This window comes from Rhea americana, unplaced genomic scaffold (genome assembly GCF_003343005.1).
Source record: "Rhea americana isolate MKP2758 unplaced genomic scaffold, rheAme1 scaffold_322, whole genome shotgun sequence".
Taxonomy (NCBI): domain Eukaryota; kingdom Metazoa; phylum Chordata; class Aves; order Rheiformes; family Rheidae; genus Rhea; species Rhea americana.
In genome coordinates, this window is record NW_028186449.1 from 281618 (window position 1) to 305643 (window position 24026).

General features: G+C 34.3%; 1 protein-coding gene across 3 annotated transcripts in view; it reads left to right on the forward strand.

Moving 5' to 3' along the window:
- SCAF11 (SR-related CTD associated factor 11) overlaps nucleotides 1–24026 on the forward strand; it is a 163824-nt gene that overhangs the window by 127608 nt on the left and 12190 nt on the right. For 2 of the 3 annotated variants that reach the window (XM_085310663.1, XM_085310661.1), the window contains exons 2-10: nucleotides 1935–2013; nucleotides 2848–3008; nucleotides 12566–12643; nucleotides 14091–14188; nucleotides 15940–16007; nucleotides 17715–17770; nucleotides 20060–20166; nucleotides 21132–21221; nucleotides 23122–23228. In XM_085310663.1, the coding sequence (XP_085166789.1) occupies nucleotides 1953–2013; nucleotides 2848–3008; nucleotides 12566–12643; nucleotides 14091–14188; nucleotides 15940–16007; nucleotides 17715–17770; nucleotides 20060–20166; nucleotides 21132–21221; nucleotides 23122–23228 (826 nt within the window). In that variant the 5' untranslated portion in view covers nucleotides 1935–1952. Of the gene's footprint in view, nucleotides 1–1934; nucleotides 2014–2847; nucleotides 3009–12565; nucleotides 12644–14090; nucleotides 14189–15939; nucleotides 16008–17714; nucleotides 17771–20059; nucleotides 20167–21131; nucleotides 21222–23121; nucleotides 23229–24026 lie in introns of those variants that run through there. The other variant, XM_085310662.1, reaches the window with a different exon arrangement.

The window sequence follows — 24026 nt, forward strand, 5'->3', positions numbered from 1 at the left end:
CCACTTATAAGTCCTCTTGCAAACCAGAGTAGAAACAATACGCTTTCATCTCGTATTTTAAGTTCAAATATTGAGTTTTGGCGGCCCATCTTAATTTGATGTAGTTTGGCTTTTGCTGAGTTTCATCTTTGCCTACCTTTAAAGATTGTTATTGGTAGATGGTAGTCTGGTCAGTGGCTGTTTTCTTTAGTTTGCAAGTTGTGTTACAGGAAATGCAATTAGTGTTAATAACTGCTCCAGAGTTGATATCCTTTATCCTAATGAACGTATGTTTGGCAGCTGTGAAGCCAGTATTAATGGAAAGGTGTTTGAAACAAATCATGTTAATTTTATATATTTATTTAAATACATTTTAAAGCCTTTTTCATCAAAACAGGATGACTAGTTGTTAGGGAATTTGTCTCTATATTGGTAGATTTTTATCTTCTGCTTTCCCCCCTCCCCTGCCATTATCCCCCTAAGACTTGGTTCACAGGTTCCTTTGGGGGAATGATAAAAGTAGTTTTTAATGGGAACACTGAAGCCATTTAGAATTCTATTTACAGGTTTCTGATTAGTTTCCACAGTTTTGACCATGTCTTTCATGAACCCTCTGTGTTTGCAAGTCATAGATGAGTCCTGCTTTCCTGGATTGCCCAAGAAAGTGAGAAGTGTTATGTAATGGATATATCTGCAGGAGCATTCCTTTTCTCAGTAAAGAGATGTGATCATTAAAACACTTCCTGCTGCCAAGATCAAGTAGTAAAGAGTTGATCAGAAGCAGTTTTTGGAGGCAAATGCTGTGTCTACCCATTCTGGATATCCCGGTAGAGAAAACAGTGCAGTTAAAGTTAAATTGAAATTGAGTTTATAAGTGTGATCACTGTGTTCTCAGCTCTTTCCTGCTGAGAAGACTTTTTCATGCCTTTCCTAGCAAAGTCATTAAAGAGAAAAAAGCTTGAAATGCCARTCAGCTGGCTTCAGGTTTGAATGCTTATGTAACCAATCTTGGAAATTTCTGACTGATTTGATCCCTTGTGAAGTTTTAGCTCATCCAGAAATAAAAAAGCTGAACAAAACTGCTGTTCTCTCTAGGGCTGTGGGGTTGGAGTTTTAGGTGCTTATACAGTCTCTGCTGTGACTTCAGGCATTTGAAATGCAAGAATTTCACTCCTTGGTGTAGTTACTTTTTTAAAGCATATTTCATTCTGCATGTGGTAGAATATTGGGAACGTACACTTGCTTTTTCCTACTTGATACTAATTTTCTTTAAGCTTGTATGATGTGCATCACAAGGATGGTCTTTATGCTTGCTATCTTACTTGTAACTAGTCATTTGGAAAATGGTGGAAAGGTACATCCTCTTTCTTCATTATTCTTAGCTGTGCCTATGACCTGTCTCTCTCACTATGGCATCCCTGCATTCTTTCCTGGGTACTAATATTTTTAATTGTATAACAAAACAAAAGCAAGCAAACATAAGCTGCTTTTCGCTTCTCTCAGTTGCCACTACTACTGTGATTGTGGGCACAGAAAGTAACTGGCCATTCTGGTTCTTGTGCATTTATTTTTTTTTTTTCCTCCCCAACATTTCATGAGGGACAATTTGCAGAGGTTAATTACTGTGGTGTTATGTAGGGTGATTTGCATAGAAGCTTAGCAATAGATGTAACTTTTCAAAATGAAAGCACTTTGTGGTATTAAAACACTACCAAAACTTTGCATTTTTAAATAAAAACCGAGGTTGGAAGTATCATTTGGAGAGCATTAATGATACTCATTTGCAAATAGATTGTAAATAGTCCCTCTCAAACTCTTTATGTCACGCATTTCTGCTCTACATGTATACAAGTATACTACCAGTATACTTKTGTAATTCCTCATTAAATCTATAGTGGTCACTTTAGCTTTCAGGTTGTATTCTAAATGTAGTGTGTAAATGGTTTGTTTTCCAGAATACATCATCTAAGAAAATGAAGAACAGAAAGCAACGTATTCGAGATGCTGAGGACGAGGAGCATGAGGACATGGAAGGTATGTCCATGTATGTAAATTAAAGTATATCCTTCAGAACCAAGCTGTAAAGGTCAGATTTTACACTTATTTCATCCTAATTAGTAAGCTGCTGGCTTTGAAAAAAGGCATGTAAACAGTGATTATCTCAGCCAAATATTTTTCTTTTGTCTGATGGAGTCCCCAAATGCTTTCTTGTGACTTCAGTTTTTTTGCTTCTTAACTTCTAGTATCAGAACCAAAATAGAGATGACCATTATTCTGAAAAATAATGGACTTGGAGTAAAATTCCTTGAAGAAAAGCTCTTCCATGTTTATATTCTGAGAATAATTTCTAATTCTAACAAAACTAGGAGCTTTTTTAGTGTACATGATCAGTTAAATATTTGAGGATGTTCCTATTAAAATGATTGGAAACTGAAAAACTAAAAGCAGACTGTATGTGTATATAAGATGTTGACTGATATATGCTGATCTATTGACTGACACATGTTGTTCTCATGGAGAGAAAGTGCAAAYTTCTGAGGAGCTCGCAGGGGAAGAATGACTATGACTTCATGATAAGTAGGAAATAATCAGTGATGCTTTCCTTATCTAAAATAACATGAGCTAACTTTCATTTCTTTTAATGAAAATATTGATATGGTGATTCTATTCTGTTAACTACAGTGTGCATTTTTTTCCTTTAACTGCTCCTCTGACCAGCATCWTGACTGCATTATCCCCAAAAACCTAATTAATTTTGTTTTTTTTTAACTGTGCTAAAGGGCACCTTAAATTGTTATCTTATTCAAATGTACAATGACTTTATTTCAAAAAACTGACAAAAATTGGAATTGTCAATATTAATACCAGGTGAAGAAAATGAAGAGTGCTGTTCCTGTTCTACTGCTCTAATATATGATGAAGGTGACAAGTGTCCCATATGTCTGAACTGCCTTCTAGAACAAGAGATTGGTTTTCCTGAGAACTGCAGTCATACCTTCTGCATGACTTGTATTCTTAAATGGGCTGAGGTAAGTCTAGGAATCAGAGTTGTGGGGTTTGATCTCCTGTATCTAATAATCTGTTTTCTTTAAAATCTGTAGGTGTGCATTCTGAYTCTGTACAGAAGTGTTTCAATATAAACAGACCTTAAGGAATRTTTTCCATAGTGTAAGGAAATGCTTTGTGTTGTCTTTCACTAGACATCCTGCTCTATTAGTGGCTACTAGAGACTGGCAAAAAAAAAAATGATGATGGCTGTTTGAAAAATCGGGTGGTATAATGATATAATCAGGTCGTTCAATGTATACTTTATATAAACATGACATTCAACATTATGAACATGACTTAGTTTTGTTATAGTATTATTTCTTACACAGTTTTTTATACTATGAACTCTCAGGACCACGACCAATATGTTTCTGTATTAGTCTACAATATAAGTCTAATGAAACCGTAGTTTTCTAACTCCTTGAAATATTCAGCTGAAAGATTTTGTGCTGTTCTAAATTAAAATCTTTAATTTTTATTACTGACATAATCATAATTTGGGTACTAGATAATAAACTAAGTCTCTGATTTGCAGCATGTCTGTTCTGCAAATCACTAACTTCTATGCTTTATATAGGAGTGAACAGGAAATTCTCTTCCTCAATTTTCCTCTGACTTTGTTAGCTAATTGCTAACAAAGCAACCAGCAGGCAGTTACAGCAGACAAAAGGCAATAAACAATAAAATGTATGGAAAARCAGTACAGTAGTTTGAGGGCTTGCTGATGGGCTTCAGGTTGTTCACACAGATGCTTTTAAGCCCAATGAGGAAAGGAAAGATCTTTCTTCTAAAGAAGCAAATTAATGATATATATTTTGTCGTGTCAAGTTTCTTTTTTGGCATGAAATACTCTACAAATGGAACAGAGCAACCGCAGCTTGTAAGCTACAGGTGAAGTAGATGTGATGGCATAAAAATAGTAGGTTGTTCTTTTTAAAGTTCGTTTAAAATACTTTAAAGCTTCTACCTGCTWCCTTCCATTAGTGACCTCTGATAATGAAAATACCTGTGGTTCCTCTTCTGAGGAAGTTGTCAGTTGAACCTATTCAGTTCGTGAAATTCTATTGCCTTATCTAGTAGTTTTAATTAAACTAAAACAAGTGTTTTGAAAACTGGTTGCCAGATGTTAAGACACTTCAACTGTGGGAAGCAGACGAGATTTTATAGCTTGGATTGATAGAAACATACTTTGAAACATGCTGATGTTATGTGCTTTTTTGCATCCACTCTTAATATTTAGTAACTAATTTGTTTTGTGTTTTGGGGAGAAGTGTTGCATAATGCTGGCTTTTTCTGACAGTTCTTGATTGATCATAAAATAAGTAATTATTGATTGTTTAGTAGTCAGTTAAGTCACTCCGAATAGTGAAGACTTAAATTATCTGTTCTTTTAAAATACAATACTGGTTTCTATTTTAAAAAACTAAGTATTTTTTCTCTTGTGTACAAATAAATTGATCTTTAAAATACTGTTTTCTGGTTTCTTTGTAAGCTTAAGAGAAGAAAGTTGTGAATAAGATTCGTGAGCAAAATAATTTTTTTAAAAAGCCGTGTTAAATTTCACTCAGGGGCTCTTGTATGGTCTACTGTAACTACTGTTGTACTCCATACACTTAAAGGTTTTTGCCAGCAGAGTTTGTGTTCAAGTTGGATATCTCCATTACCTTTCTACATTGCACTCAGACCTCGAAACAGGAGCAACTACTTTGCTAAACTGTTGTTTTCAAAAGCCAATTATTATGACTTCTACGCAAAACTGTGCATTTCAATTAATACAAGGTAGTTTAGGCAAGCAGAGCGAGTTTGCAGTTCTGTTTCGCTTTCTAGCTATGGGAGACTTTAAGAATTACAGCTGTAGTTAAGTGCTGTCTTCTAACAGGTTTTCTTTCTGCARAGAGCAGCCATAGCACTTTGAGGGGTTTTGGCTTTCTAACAAGATATGTATTGCTTTTAAATGGATATCTGCTGTTAGATTTCATGAAGGGCTAAAAATGGATAGGACATTTGGTGAAGATGAGCTGATACGTGAGGTCCTGATGGTTAAACCTAAACATTTAATTTGGCAATTCAGTAGCATTACTTCAGGTTTTTAGTTCTTTTGGAGTGCTATATTTCCTTTCCCTCTGAGGAAGGATGTCCAGCTCCTAAAGATGAGGTAGAAACTAGAATTCCCAMTAAAGCTACCCTTCAAATTAACTTTTTTGTGTTTAAATTATTCCATCCTCTTTGGCTAAGTTTAGTGTAGTTAATTGCAGTGTCCAATATTGCCTATACTATTAGACTGTCCTGTACTATTAGACTGTCACCTTGCATGCCTTTGGCTGTGCTAACTAGTGCTCTCCCAGGAATTACTGGGCAGTGTTGGTCAAGTGGAACTTTCCAAAGACTGTTTTCAGTAGGCATGCAAAGACTAGCAAGGAAGTCATTCACTTGTGCTAGCTATTGTCAACTTTGGTAAGTTGACRTTGTTTAATTTATTAATGTAGAACCTTTGAGATTCTTTCAGTAAAGCTGTGTTAGAAGCTCATAAAGAGTACAAGGCATTTGATGCCTAAATCTGGAGATGAGGCTGCTGGAACACACTACCCTTCRCTGTTCCCCTTGAAGGGTAAGTAAAGGGCTGTTTTACTGCAAAGAACATCTTTTGCTCTGGGCAAAATAATGCTATTGTGCAGGTTTTATACAGAGCAGTAGCTGCAGTTCCCTATCTGGAATCTTCAAACACTATCAGTATTATGTTACAGCAAGTGAAGTAGTTACATATGTTTCTTGTGTCTGTCATAATGCTAGTAGAACCAGTTGGGTCAAAATTGAAAAGCTTTTTTAAAACACTTCTGGTAAGTCTGTTTTGTATATTAGATAGCACATGTATTCATAAGCAATACTAAAAACATGTAAGTAAGGCTGATGTGAAGGGGAAATTAGTTATGTATCTATGCCAGATACCAAATTAGCTAATACCACCTTGTCTATGACAATTACAGTAGCAGCAAGAATATCTTCTCTAGATGCATTAAAGGAAAGCTCCTTACTTTTTCTTGGGGGGTGAAGGGGGGGATATCCTATTCAAAGACAACAATCTTAAGTTAGAAGAGAACTTTCATTCTGCTTTACTGTATTCATGTCAACTTTTCTGTTCTTCAAAACATTAATAAATACACTGGACAAACAATTCCATCCTTACTTTGCCATTAATTCCTCTTATGGTAATCAGGAGATCAGAAGAGTGCTGAAGTAAAGATCTGTTGTGATAATGCACATGTATTTGGGGCATTATCACAACTGCCATGTAAGAGAAGTTAATTTRGGGGCCTTTCCATATGAAGCTTCATATTTTTTAACCCTTGCACCTGGTTTCTGTCATTTGTTTTTGCTCATCTGAAGGCTTTGAAAGTGGATTACATTCAGCTGTGAATTATCTGAAGCATCAGGGTACATTCAGACAGYCTTATGCAGTATCAGGGTTGACTTAAGAAAATTCCCTGCACACAGTTGACACAGAGCTTTCCTGCATTACATTTCTAGTAAGTGTTCTGTTTTTAGATTAGTCATTCACTAGTATAAGATTTGGATCATTGCTTACACAGAGTATGCTATACCTATATGTTCCTCTGTAGGTAAAAAGGGAGTTACCTATATGGTAATGARGAATTTTGATGTGTATTTTTCTTCTGTGTGAAAGAAGTAGCTGATGTGACAACAAGCTCCACAGTGCTTTGTTTGCAGTGCAAAGCAGTGGRCATAGCTGGGGTTACATTGGTTCATCAATGTACAGTGTTGCCAAAGAAACCCTAAACCTAAAAATTAAAACACCTCTTGTCCAAAGGAAAAACAAAAAGCCTTCTGTAGTTTAYGTCTCAAAGGCAGTGCATGCATGGGCAATATATCTAAACTGCTACACGGAAAACTGTTTTAATCAGATTTTTTTTTTTTTTTTTAGAAAATGTAGACTTCTAATATTTTTTTTTCAAATTACATATTGGCTTTTATGATGTGCAATTGTTCTTGGCATGTTTATCAAGAAAAACACATTCATACWGCAACTTATGAATTTAACATTGCTGAGGAAGTGCAGTGTGAAACGGTATAAATGTTCTTGAGCTTGGGTACATTTTTCTGATAATATGGTGTCTAAGAAAGTACAGCGACATAGYGCTTTAATTAGCATAGAATCCCTAGCTCATTACAAATAATGAGCCAGTTAATCCTTTCCTAAAGACAGCCACCATTGCAATAGAASTAGCCAACATTTTATGGGATATAGAAGTAGCCTATCTTAGATAGGAAGTGAAGAGTTGCCAACCTGAATGATGTGGGYAGAGAGAAGAGAGCTGCTTAAAATTGTAACTGCTGATCAGGTGTTGAGACCAGAATCTCTTTTATTATGTGCTCTGTTTTTGTCTTCATTATCCGTTGGTGATATGTCTAGAGAAATAAACTATAATCTCCTGCCAGAAACGGTGCTCTTCTAAAGATCAGCTGCAAAGGTGTTAAATATATGTATTAAGAAGACTGAGGAGAAAAAAGTCATCTTGGGATTTTACTTTCTAGAAATAGTGTACTAGTGTACTTTCTGATGTCTCCCTTTTCRCTGAAGATGGAGGCAGAATTGTTGGACTCTTTTTGTGTACTGTTGGTCACTGGATGAAGTGAAAGATTTGGATGCTACTTCTACTATCTAAACCTTACTGCTAAGCAAGAATTCAATGGTGAAAACTTGGTAATGTTTAGTATTGCTTAACGGATTGTCTAATAAAGGAGCATTACATCATTTAAGACCATATTTCTTTCTAGGTCAACTTCTTATAGGTGTGGAAGAATAGACTTTTAATTATGGACCATTGCGGGGGTGGGGAGATGTGGTGAAAGGGCTTTGCTACAGAAACTTATTCCTTCATCTCATCTTGTTGCTAAATACATGAAACYTCGTAACATGGAACTTAATGAAATGGAGCTTTCTGTCAAAGTTATTCTGTCAACCAAAAACCCTTTTAGGTTACCTATCTGGGTAGCTTTCCTAAAAATTCCCAGCTGGAAGATGAGTAACTATTTCAGCTTTTTGTGTCAGTTTTTTTTAAGTGCTGTTGCAAGAGATGCTGTTAAGATACACGACACTTCCTCTTTGAGGTTACCAAGATTACTATTTTTGTGATGATTTAGCAGTTATAAGAATATTGAACATTGTCTTGTCTGTGGAGCTAAAGTAACTTTTTTTTTTTTCCAAGAGGATCATCAAAAAAGATCAAAATACTTTTAAGTGTTTTCAGAGAACTTAAAAACAGACAAAACCCCACACCTGCCCTTAAATAGCTTTTCAGGGATTACAGGCTTCATGAATGCTTTCATACCTGATGAGGAAGGTTCTCAAGATATCACAGGATAAGTCAAAGAATGAGTCACTTCAGAGTTACCAATTTTTACAATATTATGTAGTTTCATATAGACAGTAAAGCAACCAAAGATGTTTGGAACAGTATGCTGGGTTACTCTGCTGTGCTTTTCCAAGAAAAGCACTGTCAAAAAGAGCAAGAGAGGGGGAGGAGGAGGAGGAAAAAAAAAACAATACCAGCTGTGCAGTTCTAATAACTGTAATCATTACATTAAATACTAGATTTTATTGTAATATTGTTTTCCAGTTTTATTGTTTAGATAGCTATATTTTGAAAAATATAACTGCCTATAGTAGTATTTAAGTTTGCAGTTTTTTTAATCCTGCTTTATGKACAATAAAAGTGGTAGCTTCTACTTGGACTCTTTTCATCTCTATCTTCTTGTTTTCCTTTTTTTTTCCTCCAAAAGGACAGTATATGTTCACTATCCCTTAGGATGCTTCCTGAACAGAAGTTGTAAGTGGAAGGGAAATGATAAGTGGCCTTGAAGATTTTTCGGTTCCCAAAGCTGCTTCTCAAAGACAAAAAGAGACAAGTAAAAGGCTGCCAATCCTCATGACTTTTTTTTTTTTTCCAAAAAGCAAAGTAATCAAGTTTTGTTTTCTTTGTTTTAACCYTTCTGTTTCCTGTAGCAGTACAGTTTCATCCTTCTTTGGAGGAGGGGCATGGGAATGTGTGGTTTTGTTTTTGTTTTTCTGGGCTGTATTTTCCTATTTCCGCTTTAAGGGCCATATATCAGCTGATAGGTGAAAGCTAATGTATCCTTAGATGAACATACAGCAGAGTAACCTCTGTCTTCCCTCAAGGGTCCCTGACAACTGTAACACTTAAACTGTCATGTCTTTACGAGAATATCTTTCAAGATTTACTGCAAATTATCAGATAACGTTAGTGTTATGAAAAGTAACTGAGTAGGACTGGGAAAACAGCATCTGCTGTTTCTGAGCATGCCTGAACCTAACCATAGCTTTTGATTCTTCCAGAATGTTTTCTTTTTCTATGTTAAATGTATGTAATTGTTAAACATCTGTCCAATTCCACTGAAAAATAAGAGTGAACATTTTTCTAGTGGAGTAAAAATACTTTGATTTACTGCTAATGCATGTTGTATTCTATGATTATATTTCCTAGTAATGAATAAACAACTTTCTGTGACTTAAACCTGGGAACATAACTTAATAAATAAGTTTTAAAAAAATTTAAATTTAAATTTTTAAATAAATTTAAAATATAGAAACAGACTATCTTTTCAAAGCAAACTGTTTTTCAGATCAACTTAATTCTGAAATGAGCTTAAAATAACTAGAAAATTATCTTCTTTTGACCTGTCTTTGACAATTTGGTATATCTAAGACTGAAAGTACTTACTGTGAGAAGTTTGCAGCTGGTTCAACAGTTGCAGTGCATTGCATACTATCAGATACCTCAAACAACACTGCTGTATTGCYCTGCTCTCTGGACTAGCTTTCTCTTGGATACAAGACAAAAACAGTTTTCATAATCTGAGTCTTTAAGGAACTGGCTTGATTACCCAGGCAGCTTTTCTTCCTCGGAAGAAAACATTGCCGCAACACTGCAGGGAACAACGGAATTCTCCAGTGGGGGGAAGGTAGAGGTAAGGATAACACCTCTGCTTCTGGAGCTCTGGTGAGGAAATGGCTTTAGGCTACCCTTCGTTCACCAGCTTGGTCATGCAAGGATTCCTGTCTTTGTCATGTCTTTCCATGYTTTTCAATAAATAAAAGTCTAACTCTGTTCTGGGTACTTCAGCTGACATTATAAGCTGTCTGAATGCTCAATGATTGGGGGCTGTATAGGTAAATGAGAAAAGTTGGGCACTCTTTGCAGTTGATGGGGAAGAAACAATCAACTGGAAAATGAAAAGCCCTGATCAGCGAAGGAGAGAGAAATTCATTCTTTAACTTTACAACAGCCTTTGTGTAAGTTTCTTGTAACTAATTGTGCTGTTCCACTTGTAGGAGATTGCTTGCATTAAAAAAAACAAAAAAAAATCATTCCCTGATAACTCTCTTAAGGGCAGAAATTACACAACTGAAATACTAGTTCTCGTTTAGTGGGTGGAGTAGARCTAGTAGAGATTGGATTTCTCCCACTTCCCTCCTTCCACCCCAGGAGTTCTGAACAGGGCCTGTGAAGATCCTGTAGTGAGGAACGGAGATGGGCATATATACATATATGGACTTAAAATGAATAAGTAGTTCTTTAGCATGAAAAACTAATACCTGATTTCCTGTGCATTTCCCTGAAAGTTGATTCCCCATATTGCCTAGTTGGGTGAGGTTTCAGTTAAAGTTTCCCTACTCTGTGGTTCACAGTACGTCAGTGTCTATAGCCTCATGTAGTACAGCCTTTTCCTCAAAGGGTGGGCATTTAGATGGCTAAGGGCATTAAATCTGTATTTCCATTGAGCTTTGAATATATAATACACCAGAGACCTACCTTTATCAGATGTAGTTGAAAACGGTCAGTAAATTCAAAGGTTACTTGGGGAAGAAGGAAATGAATGCAAATAACACAGAGGTGGGGGAAACAGGTGTGGACACGGTTTCTTCTAGGGAAGCAAAGCAGAAAAAAATCACTGGATGAATTCTGGTTATGGAATGAATTTTAGATACGAGTTGGGAACCGACTGTGCATGTAGCTTCTCCAGTATAATGGTTCAAAGGTAAAAAAATGATTATTTGAACTTGTAATATATGGAGCACACTGTTTAAAACAAAGTCATAATTTTTTATGACGCAGTAGCCTCAGTGGAAAATGTGCTGGTTTTTTTTAAAGATTTGTGTGTGTGTGTGTGTGTGTATTTTTTTTTTTTTTTTTTTTTTTTTTTTGGCTTCTTATTAGCGTATATTCTTCTAGTATTTTCTGTATCTTCCTGGAGAAGGCAGAGCCTGGAGAATGCTTTGACAGTATGATAAAACCAAAGTGAAACGGCATAGTTTCAGCTGTTCTACTAGGAGCAAAATAGTCTCCTTCAGGGCTGTTCTTCTGAAAACTGCTTTACAAAATATCAATTACCTCAAACATGGGAGTCTTTTCTCTCTATTGATAGCCAAAAACAAGGCTGGAATGTAGTAGAACAGTTGGTCAAGCAGGCTTGAGTGCGCAAACCCCTTGTGGTTTTTAGCTTTCCTTGCAGGGGTGTGGTTTCTTTCTGTTCCTCTCCATCCTTTCCTGTGACCTCTCTGTACTGTGTTAGCACCAACACTTTTCTCTTGTTAGTATTAGAACTTTCAGTCTTTTTGAAGTTAGGTATATGGGAGAAGCTGGTAAGCAGAAAAATACTATTTGTCAAAGGTGTTCAGCAACGGCACTAGCATACTTACTGACAAAGCACAAGATGTAAGCAGTGGATTGGGATTCTTGGGCACGTTTGAAATCTTTCATTTTGTGCTGGTTGATTCTGGGTTAATATTAGAAGAGCCATAGTGGTGTGGAAGTCAAAAGGCTAAGTAGGAAGAGATTTCAGTAGACAGCAAAGAAACATTTGAAAATATTGGAATGCTGGTGGAGAGGAAGCAAGCAGGTTGAAAAATTGGAATAGAGATTAAAGCAGTAATCTTTCATAGAGAGTCATTTGTTTGATTTCTATCAAAAGACATTGAATTTAAAAGTTTAGTAGCTGAAGCTGAGGGATATGTTAGTTCCACTAACTTTGTATTACAGTGTTGAAACTGAGGAGCAAGTGCTCCTCAGCACAGCATGGTAGCTGTGCTTACCTGTGCCCATTAGCTGTATTACTTTCTCTTGTTGTGTGGTAGTATTTCTAACATCAAGAAGTAGAAGGGGCTTTTATGTAGTGGTACAAAACTAGTGTTACCTAACAGATCTTTTTTAAAAAAAAAAAAGAAAGAAAAGAAAAGAAAAAAACCACAGCTAACTTCATGTAAATGTTTTTCCTCTTTTGAATGTAACTTTTCGGTTATGTTCTTGTTTCGAGTAAGGAAAAATCTACTTACAAAAAAAATACTAACGTGTGGTCAATAAATGCGTATAGATTCTTAGTATCAACTAATTGTAATTTTGCATATTTCCATCAAAGTACTGTAACTGTGAGTAGAAGTGTAGAAAATAGAGATTTTTTCCCTAGCTTATTACAAATCTTATAATAAGAAAAAATTTTTCAGACGAAGACCTCATGTCCTATTGATCGCATACCATTTCAAGCCATATGTAAGCTTGATGCATTAGAAGATCAGATAAAGGTAAGTCCTAGCTTTTTTTCTTAAAAAATGTACACGCCTCTTAATCATATGTGACTGTCAAATAAGGTTTCTTAATTTATTGATTGCAGCTTCAGTTAACCTTTCTATAAAATATTTGACACTTAGAATTCTGTTAACTTTGCCAAAACAAATGTTTACAGTAATAAAATATAAACCATGTAGCAGCTTTATGATCCTCTTTGAACATTCTGGATGTACCCAAGAAGTAGAGTATCTTTCTCAAATTTTTTTTTGTTTTTCCCTAATTAGGTTTTGTAAATAAATGTTATGTTAACTAGTAGGCAATCATGTCTTCTTTAGCTGAGTTGAGTCTTACCACTGTCTCTAATGCACTAGCAAGAACAAATTCATGAAAGCAGGAGGGATGAGTTTAATGATAAGCCTTGCTTTGGGCCATTCAAGTGTGCCGAATAAAACTGCTATAGAGAACAATTTATCAATTAGGAATACAAAACTTACTTGTCATAGATGTTGATTACTGAACTTAAATATGTGCAAAAAGATTTTTTGCACATATTGACCACACACTTCTGAGTGTGTGTGTGTGTGTGCACGCAGCATGCTTCTGGAGCCCCCAGGTAGCCAGCTGCAAAGGAACCAGATCAACAGCTGCAGATTACTTCTTTTCATAGAAAAACATACTGTCATACTTTACTTATGAAGAACCAAAGAAGCAACTCAAGATAAACATAAGATTTTAATGGGAGTAGTTTAAAGGCTCAATCAGTATAGTGCATCTGTTTTCTTGTTCATAGAATTGTGGTATTGACAAGTAGACAAACAGAATAAAGAGGGGTCCTGCTCCAAAAAAGAAACACTGGAGCAATAGGGAGAGATAAAGGATGTACAGAGAAACATTGCCACGGTGGTCAGTATTAGCAGGGGTAGTATCAGTAAGTTGCCAGCTTAACTACTTTGGTATTCATAATTAGAATATCAGCTGAAAAACTAAGTTACACACAAAGTTAAGATTCTAGAATAAGAAAATACAAAGTATTCTCTAAACACAACTGGAATGTAGCCACTGAACTAACTTCAGGGTTCAGGTTTTCACTGTTAAAAATTCAATTTATATTAAAAATGTTAATTTTTTTCATGTTTTCAAAATTGTTATGTGAAATCCATAAGCTTTTTATCCATACTTTACTCCAGAGGAGAATATTTTTCCTTTTTTAGGATGAGGAAGCATATGGAAGTTTCAGCATTTTTTTCAAAGCTGAGCTTTGTGTAGTCACATTAGCTGACTTAGTTCAGAGACTGTGGACTATCTAATTCTCAATGGAAGATAGCAAGTTACTTTTGAGATGCTTGCAATGACATTCTGAATATTCAGGGAGTTGTGATCAGTAAGCCTTTAGAGATTCTGAATGTTTAAAGTGGGTGTTTGAGTTTCTAGAGTGAAGATTGACTTTATTTCTAAATGCAGGTTCAGGTAAAGAAACAATTAAGAGAGAAGGAAGAAGAGGAAATCAGTGCCTACAATAAAGGAAAATATAGCCATGCAAAGATGAGAAGCTTTATAAGGTGAGTATTGTACTTAACTCAAAGCATTCTAGTTGACATACCCAAAATACGATTTCAACTGTTAGTAAATGTACAGCTTTTTTTTTTATGTTTACTTTTTGAAAAAAACTCTTTCCTTCATCAGTGGTAATTTAGCTTTTACTTTCATCACTTACATAACTCCCACTGGAATAAATAGTAAGCAGAGTGTAAGGAACAGTGTATTCATTGCATTGAGGTGAAAAAGTTTTTCATTAAATTAAACATTAAACATTAAACATTTTCAGTGTTTTTCAAAACATCTGACAAATTTCTTCTTGTATGACTTGGTCACATTTTGATATTAGTGCTATTTTTCTTTGGTTATCTAAACAGATAAAACCCACCCTTGCATATTGTCATAAACGTTGATGTTGCTCATCTTTTTACTATAAAGTGTAGCTATAGTCAAGACTTGATTGCATTTTGGTGAGTTAGAGGGAACTGTGGAAATACTTTTCTTGTGTTGAGAAACTTTGTCTTGTCACATTTGCTGTAAAGACGAGTGCATGCTGATTTCCTGTTAAATTCTTCATTTAATTTCAGAGCACTAAGCAAGGGGCAAAAATACCRTTTATGGTGGCATGCTACTTCACTGAAACTCTGTTCTCTTTTTTTTTTTCTTTCTGTATCCAAATTAATTCCTGAACAGTTGCATAAAATTACTAACTGTGTCTCTGAAGAGGATGGTGAAAGTGCTGCTGTTCTTTTATCAGTGAAGTTTTTGCTTGTAATACCAGCTTAACAGGGTCTGCAGTCATTCTGTATCTCAAAGGGAGTTGTCTATTTTTTTTTTTTTTTCTTTTAAGCATATGTAAAATTATAGTTAATTTACAGGTACAAAATATAGGAAGCATATCTCGATATTGACCTTTATTAATTAGCTGTTTCAAGTACTGGCATTTTTGCATGTTGATTAAAAATTCTGTTCAACTGTTGAATTTTTCAATCAATAATCTTTTTAGTAATTAACTCTCCATGTACTCTGTTTTCAGAAACAGCATGATACTGATGCACAGTATTTTATCTCTTTCTCATGACTCTGTGTATTTGAGGCACATTGTTTTATGTTTCACATCTTATAAACAATTAGCTAGTTTCAAAAGGRATTAACTTAAGATATATTTTGATACTGCAACTTTTTCTTAAGATTACTTCTGTCTAAATTCTGGGTGAAAAATAAGTGATTTGAAATGTTTGTGTGAGCATTTGCATGTGGGGAAAACTAAGAATACACAGGTAAATTTCACTAAACGTTCATAATTTAAAGTTGTTGCTCAGTTGACTATATGATGCATATAGACTGGATTTTAAGCAGATTTCACTATATATCATTTAAAAAATAAGCAAAATGTTCTTCTAGATTGAGGGAGACCTCTGCATCTCTCTGAAACACTACTGACTATTTTTCTAAGTATTTGTGCATGTGAGTTGTGACATCTTTTACATGTTGTAATGAAATCAAGCAGACTAAAACATTCAGACTTAATATTGATGTTTAAGTAAAGGAGATATTTTTCCACTTGTAAGCTTTTTGAAGCATTATGATATTTAATGTACAGATTATGCTACATAGCTTGCAATTTCAGAGTTTTAAGCAGTCAGAAGCGGTGAATTTTATGAGAAATAAAGGTTCTCTGAAATAAGAATTGGTTTTGGTTGGGTATATGTGTTCTTAGCTTAGATGTGCCCAAAGATATTACTGCTCATAAGGTCATCCTTTAATTTTGCAGAAGAGCTGTACCTCAAGAGAGAAGGCTACTAGCAGCAAAATCAAACAAAGTTGTGAAGAAAAAATACAGTAAGTTGATATTTTTCATCTGTTTGCTTATACCTGTTAGAATCACTGTTTGTATTATGGAACTTAAAAATTATCTTTCCTTTTGAGCCAAACTTTCAGAATTTTTATCTGCTTACATTTCCACGTCAAAATAAAATACCAAATAATAGGAGTTAGGAACTTAAGAGAACAAACTCTCAGTATCTGGAACTACTATGCGCTTTTTTGCTGTAACAGCTACCTCCTTAATTTCAGTCTCAAGTGAAATGCATTTATTTTCGGCCTAAAAATGACTTCCTGCATCACAGTGCATAGCTAGCGATAAACTTCTGTTCAGAGAAAGTCTTCAGTGACAGTTCAGAAATGAAAAGCCTTAGTAGTGTTTCAGGGGGCTTCTGTATTGAGAGACTTTGTTAATAGATATTGCTCTTTGGGTGGGTTCATAACTTACAAAACTAACCAAAGTCTGAAAAGGTGAAAACTGCTTGACATGGAAATGGCTGTTCTGAAATTGCAAGCATTTTTATTTTGCTCATCTAAAACATTTCATAGAAATGATTTYATAGAAATAATCTAGATTTTCCTATACAGTATATAATGTCTCTATTGATGTGTTTTTTCTCCGGCCCAAATACTGTTTTGTGATAAGTCTCCAAACGAATTGGAACTGACTGAAAATCTGGAGAGAAATCCAAATGGAAAGTAGTATTGATGAAATGGTAATTTATAAACTGTATTTCACAAACTTGAAGGAGTATGAAGCTACATGTTTAAGTCTTCTAGATACTTTTTTTTTTAATCTTTAGCTAAATGCAGATGAAACTGAAGTGACTTCTTATTACATACTTGAAGATGAAAGAACAATTTAAAGTCAGTTTGGAGTGTTAATCTTTTCCTCAAGATTTTTAAAAGGCATTCTCATTATCTGATAATTATTACTATGCTTAAAGTGTGCTTTTTCTCTAAGGCCTAAAAGGATGAACTGATCATCTAATCTAATGTGCATATTACAGGTCATTAAATGTAACCCAGGTGTGCCCCTGAGTGCAGTAACTTGCATCTGACTAAAGCTTACCTTCCCGAGAAGCATCCTGTTCTAATCTGAAGAGATAATACATTGATAGACACTCTAGAGTGAATCACTTCCTGTGAGAAAATGTCATCATTTTTTTTTTCTTGTGCGTAATTAACTTAAATTAGCCAGACATCAGCCTCCAGCTGTTGATCCAAGTTATACCTTTCTCTGCAAGAATAAAGAAGCATTTAGTACCCTGTCTTTTCTCACCAAAGTATGTATGTATCTGGTATAATGAAGTCAAATCTCAGCCTTCCTTTTTGGAAGCTAAATGGATAAGCTCTTGAGCTTTTTCACAGCAAATTGAAAGACTTGTTCTTTCCTTCAGTCATAAGTGCTTTACTTAGTGGTATAGCAGCACAAACAAATAGTTCCTTGTTAATAGTTGTATAGGTTAAAAACAAAAACGGTGCTATTCTATATTAGTTTGTTGCTCCACAAGCTGTTGTTCGCTGACTGTAGCTTAAGAATAACTGTAAAAACTTGTTCCTTGGAGGTTTCTAAATATTGGAATGTAAACTGAATTTATATGTAAACACTGTGTAGATATGCTTTGGATACACTTCCGTTAGCATCTCATTGCATTAAGGATTTAAATGAATAATTAAAAACGTATATATTAAAATCAAAGTGTTGCTGCTTATTTTACACAGGTAAAGATTCATGTGATAAACRAAACAAGAAAGCTATGTCTGTGAAGATAAATAAGGTTGGTTCTGATAATGAAACATTGTAAACATTTTTTTTTTCATTTTTAAAAACTACCTTTCTGCTTATTCTTTGTTTAATTTTTCTATTTGTTAATTGTATGATTGAAATGTAGTTTTTACCTTTTTAGTTTTTTTTGTCTTGAAGAAAGCACTTAGAATGTAGTACTATGTGACCCTCTCTCTCAGATTAAGTATACTTTTTTGATGGTAAATATTTTCATTTAGATTAGCATTTTGCATTATAAGATACTAACTACACTCTTTTCATCTTTATTCACCAATTGTTGTTRTCATTACAAAAATATTCAGCAGTGTAATCAAGTAGTAATTTGTTACACAGATGAGCTGTTAGTGTTATAGTTTGTATCAAGTTGGAATTTAATGAGAGATTACTTTTAAGAATGTTGTTTTCCAGACTTCCTGTTTAGTTAATAAATTTTACCCTATACTACAGATTTCAGCGGAATTTTTAGGAAGTTATAAAGACTCTGTTTGAATTCTGCTTTCTCGCTCTTTCAGAAATATTTCAGGTCTCTGGGATGCTAGTTTGTGATCAGTGTTTCTTATTAATAATTATACCTGTAAGCATATTTGCATTTGGGCAATTAATTTAAATGTAAGCAATCTTGGTTATTCTGTCTTACCTGGATCTTAAAAACTGGGAGAAAAACACTGTTTAAGTCTGTAGTTTGCTGATACCATGCTTGCTGTTGGATGTTAATATCTACTGCATCATACTGCTTTTAGTAGTTGGTTGCCTGAGTTCTCACTTTCTATGGAGCATAGTTCTTATGGTTATCTTTAACTCCAAACTTTCTCTTCTGAGTCAGGCCTTTGCAAGTTTTGGTTCCCTTACTACGTAAAGTCAAAATTGTCTCACACTGATTTGAAAAACAATTGAACTGGAAAGATGAGGCTTTATTGGTAGGTCAGGTTCTAGTTGAACTTAAGGTTTGATGAACACTTTTATATTTAGTTTGTGATTTATTGTGCAGTACTGAATAGTGTTAATGTCTCAAACTGTATCTGTCACAAAAAAAGGTACATAAACAAAAGTAGATTTAAAAAACAAAGCCAAAAACAACACTTTCCATAACCTCAGTGGGACAGGTACAGGATTCAGAACTATCCGATGCATGTTTAAGCTTAAAAAGCACTATTTTACTAACTGTCACTTCATAAAGATACTATTGGAACACTTGGACGTATTTTTAGATGGAGAAAGAAATGTTAGTTTTTGAAACAAGTGATTTTTTTAAGAAAAAATCTAAAATGACAGCTTTTTGGCAGAGGCTTGCTATTTACACGCTGGTGAAATAAGGCATGTTCAGGTCAAAACCAGCTTTCTTGACAAAGTTTGATAGAGATGTATAACATGACTCCATACTTGAGAAATCCATTTATATACATCTTGCTACAAAGAGCCTTTTTACTACAAAGTAAATATATTCTGAAAACAAATGATAGGGAGACCCTGTAAATTCTAATTTTAGGATATCAATGAAGTGAATGAACCGGGAATGTTTCAGCCAGATTCCAAGTGACATTAACCCTTTAGGTGATGCATTTCAAAAACAGTTCAGTATATGAAAATGTCAGCCTCGTAATTGAGGGGGAAAGTGGAGGTTTATTGTTCGCCTTTTTTCTACAGCCAGCCTAGTGCGTAGCCACACCAACAAAGTCAGACTATTCACTGAACAAGGTGCAAAAGCAATACGCTGATATTTAGGGGTTTAAGTATTTATAACAATTGAAATAGTAGTGTTTGAAATATGAACAGGAATGTTGTCCCTTTATGTGAGAACCAAGTAAATCGACAATACCAGTCAATCTTGAATTCTCTGACTCTACTTGCAGGCAAAGAACAGTCCCAGCTAGTTAAATTGGACACTCTTTTTGTTCAAACACCAGGCATTCATTGAACTCTTGTGAGGCTGGTTATCTGATAGTGCCACCGTTGTACTTACTGTGATTCATTAGCTAGCAAAAATAGGAATTGTGAAATAATAAAGATACAGCTTGTTTGTAGGTTGTTTCTTTATGGAGCATTAACAATTTTCCTGTGGAAAGCCTATAGAAAATTAGATTTGTCTGTAAGCAGCAGGTGTTTAAAATTTGAGGTTGAATTTGCTGCAACTACAGATCTCAAATAGTATTAACAGTGGAGCTACTGTGGTGCCTGCTTTTCTGAGCTAAATTTTTGTTGACCTAACTCATCTTAGTGCATTGTGTATTAAATGCTAATTATTTCATTTTGGATCAATTTCACGTATCATTTTATTTTGTAGCCCAGAAGACAGACCTGCTCGAGTGAGAGCTTCAGAACTAATTTCTACAGTATGCTTCCAGCCAATGGTAGCAATGAAGAATCATCCTTAAGCTGTAGAAATGACTAGTAAGTATATACTAGTGCTTAAGACAAGCATTGTAGATGCAATAGGTTTTTTCTGCCTCCATATGTCTATTATTACTTAGAAATATTTTGAAGGATGACTGCTTTTATGTTCATTGCTAAATAACAGTTAAAGGATAAATACTAACATTATAAAATGAGCATTGCTAAGGGAGGTCCCATTTAGCCTGTTGTGTATTCAGCATAATACTTAAACATATTTTAAACTCATTGATTTAATAGGAACTGGCAGGATGCTTAATTTTTAGCATATAGTTATACTCTTTGCTAAATTGAAGCTTTAAATAGAGAAGGGTCAGTCCTATTATTACAGCAGCAGTTAGTAAAAYAGCTAACTCTTTCCTATTTTGTAGCCGAAACAATTGTATCTGTGTCTTGACTACAAGAGTACATCCATTAATGTACATTCATAGATGTCCTTTAAACATTCATGGAGCAACTTTTGCTTAATGAGCATAGTACTGAGGAACAAGCATAACAATCATTTGGCTGAGAAGGTGGAAGGGAGAAAAAAAGTAGTTGATAGATATCAAGTCTGTAATAAAGTCTAGAAAAACATTTTTTGGATAATATGGCCTTATCAGACGTTAGTGTATGAGTGTAACAGTCTGTAAATGGGGGGCGGGGGGGGGAAGGAGGGGGAGAAAATTTTTTTTTTGCCATGCATGCATGCATTGTCAGGGATACCAAGTTTCTCCATCCTTCGACTTCCTTGAAGACAAGTATTGTCTCCTGTTTCCTCTTCTCTCCGCACCATTTATTTAAGACTTCTCTCTTATTGCTGTGACTGCTTTTCCATCTAAACAGTACACAGATACAGTTTTATCATGACTGTTGTGAATACAGTTTAATTAAAAAAAAAATAGTAACTGATGGAAGCAATTATTGAAGTACAAAGCAGTCAAAATACAAGTTATTTTTAAAGTGGTATGAAATTTGTATTTCAGTACAGAATTCACAGAAATCAATACAATGATCAGACAGAAGAGACAAGAATTGGAATTGTCCTGTCCATCAGTGCTTGCTAGAGTTGGAAGGTACATGTTTAGTATCTATACTAGCAAAGGATCTTAATGAACTACTTAAACTTCAGAATTTGTTTAATTTAAATTAATTTTTAGCTGCAATACTATGTGATCATAAAACCAGATTGTTTGCATGTAACCTTTTGATTTTTTGTATATTTGCTGCATGCTATTTTATGCAAATTGACTTTTCTGTATATCTTAATGCTATCCTTATACTCATCATAATACTTGGTATAGTAACTTCACTGAGTTGTGTACCTTAATATGTCACTTTTTTACAAAAAATGGAAATTTAAAGATATTTTTTATTAGTTAGAAAGTTAATGTGGTTTATATACTTTTAAAATTATTTCTGTAATTAAAAATCAGACTACATTTGCTTTAATGTCTAACTGCTTTTTTTCCTTCCCTACGTCGGTTGGTTCTGAAACTCTTTTTTTTTCCTGTAATTGAGTATAAACAAATGCACCTGGAAAGAATAAGATGCATTTTATCAAATGAGACACAAAGTAAGGAACATAAAATAAGTTTATTGGAGAGCGGGCAAGTGTTAAAACATACCCTAAGAATATTTTCATGTGTATAGTAGCATTTAAAAATAGCAAATTTTTAAAAAACACAGTGAGAAACTTGTTCTGTCCATGATGATAATTTCCACATCTCTCAACTCTGTCCTTGCCCTAAAACAAAGATTAATGATGAGAGTAAAATAGATTTTTTTTAATTATAATTATAATTTGCTCCTAGGATTCAAATAATGAATTTATATCTTGTTTACATTTAATTTCCCTTTTGGAAAGGTTCTTTCTAACTTGTTGGTAAATGTTTAAAATTTTAGATCTACAGCTAATTCTGTCTTTCTGCTAGACTTGCCTTTCTGGTGAGGCAGTGGAATATTTCATATGTTTAAAAATATATAGTTATTTAAAGTGATGTATTTCATGTTCACTAGGGTTTTTATGTATTTTAATTTTCATTTGAAACAATTCTTGCTCAAGTAAAAATGTTAATATATTCATTCTTGAGTTGTTAAATTTGTGGGGTAACTTAGAAAAAAGTGAATAAAAGCACCTTTATTTTACATGTATACTCATTATTCAGCAGAAGAGTAGCCTCTTTTGCAGAAATGCTGAATCAGTATTACTAATTTTGTTTCCAGTAGTATATGTTGTATATACAGTATAATTTGGAATAGACTTTTTGCTGTAGTTTTGTGTTTGACTTTTGAAGAATTACTTTAACATAACACACTGTACTCAAACTGTTTTAGTTCATGAGGTGTTAATTTACGTCTCGAAATAAATTCAGATTTGTTTTAGGCATTGGCCTAATTAATGAAGAACCTTCAGGACATTCTGGAACAAAGCTTCAGTCTCTTCATTTTCTAGTTCCAATATGTTGGAGAAATTTTATATTTAAGAACAGTTATATTTAATATAACACTATGCTAGATTACCTGAATAGATACTCAGGCTTTTTTCATTGAGTAAATCATGCTTAGTGTTGCAAAAACTGTGTCAGTAATTCTCTCAATTCTTCAGTACCGTATTTAGGTTTAATGTCTTTATATAGAGTTGAAGGCCAGACTGGTGTCTTTGTTATGTAGTGGAGAAAGAGCTTCTCGGAGCTTACTGAAGGACTTCCATGTCTGATTTGTTTACAAGATTGTTAGAAGTTAAACTTTGACTTAATCAGTGCATGCCCCTTAAAAGAGGTATTTTTGAAGAAAAAAAGTTTTTTGAAGAAATAAAGTTTCATCCTGTATCACTTTTGCATTTGTCTAACTGTAAGTACACTGGAAGCATAATGCTTGCTTGATCTTTTTGATAGCACTTAATGTGTTTGTCTTATTTCCAACACTTGCTACAAACAGCTAAAGCAACTAATGTTAATGCTTTTAATTTCCCAGAATTCCTTTAATGTCTTATGGAGCTGAAGCTGAGGTCTTTCTTCTTACTTCGACTACAGTGCCAAGGACAATTCTTCCAAGAAATATCAGGCCTTTGGAAAAYTTTGGTAAAATTTTTTTTTGTAAGTTTTGCTTATAGCTCATGTAGAATATTGTCAAAAACTGATTCTTGGAAATCTRAACAGAATACTTCAGTTATAACGGGGGGTACACAGTCTTGTGATGCAGTTCGATGCTATTTTGAAACYGGATGCATTATTTCCAAAATTGGAATATAGAAGATAAGCCAGCCACTCCAAAACTGGCATAACTACTCTTCATTTGAAGATTAAAATACCAAGTAACTAAATTCAATTTCTAAATTCAATACTGTTTCTTTAACCTTACAACTTTTCTCTTGTTTAAGGATAAATGGCTGTTTGATCCATCAAAAATAGCTTGACATACTTCAGTGGCACACTGTGCAGTGTAAAGGTCATCAAGATTGAGTCTTAGAACATTGTTGTATGCTGATACTGAATACTGTACTTTTCATACTGATACTAAGCTTTTAAGTGATTTTCAATTTTCACTTGAAGACTTCTTATTGATAAAGAGCATGCAGGAAATGAGAAGGTGCAGAGTCTTCAAATTTCCTAGCAAAACTAGTGGACTTTGGATGTCAAGATGTCTTGACATCTTGAGGATTTTGGCCACACTCAGTGAGCAGAGTGTTCCTTTCTTTCCTCGTTCATTCAGCTGAGGAGAGGAAGGACATGTGCACACACACGAAATAAATAAATAAATAAATGTAGACACCAAGTTCATGGTGCTTTTCAAAGTGTGTGCAGACTTCGAAACAAATCAGTGGATATCTCATATTATATTTAGTTCTAAAGTCAGGACTAAATTTATTTACTTAATTT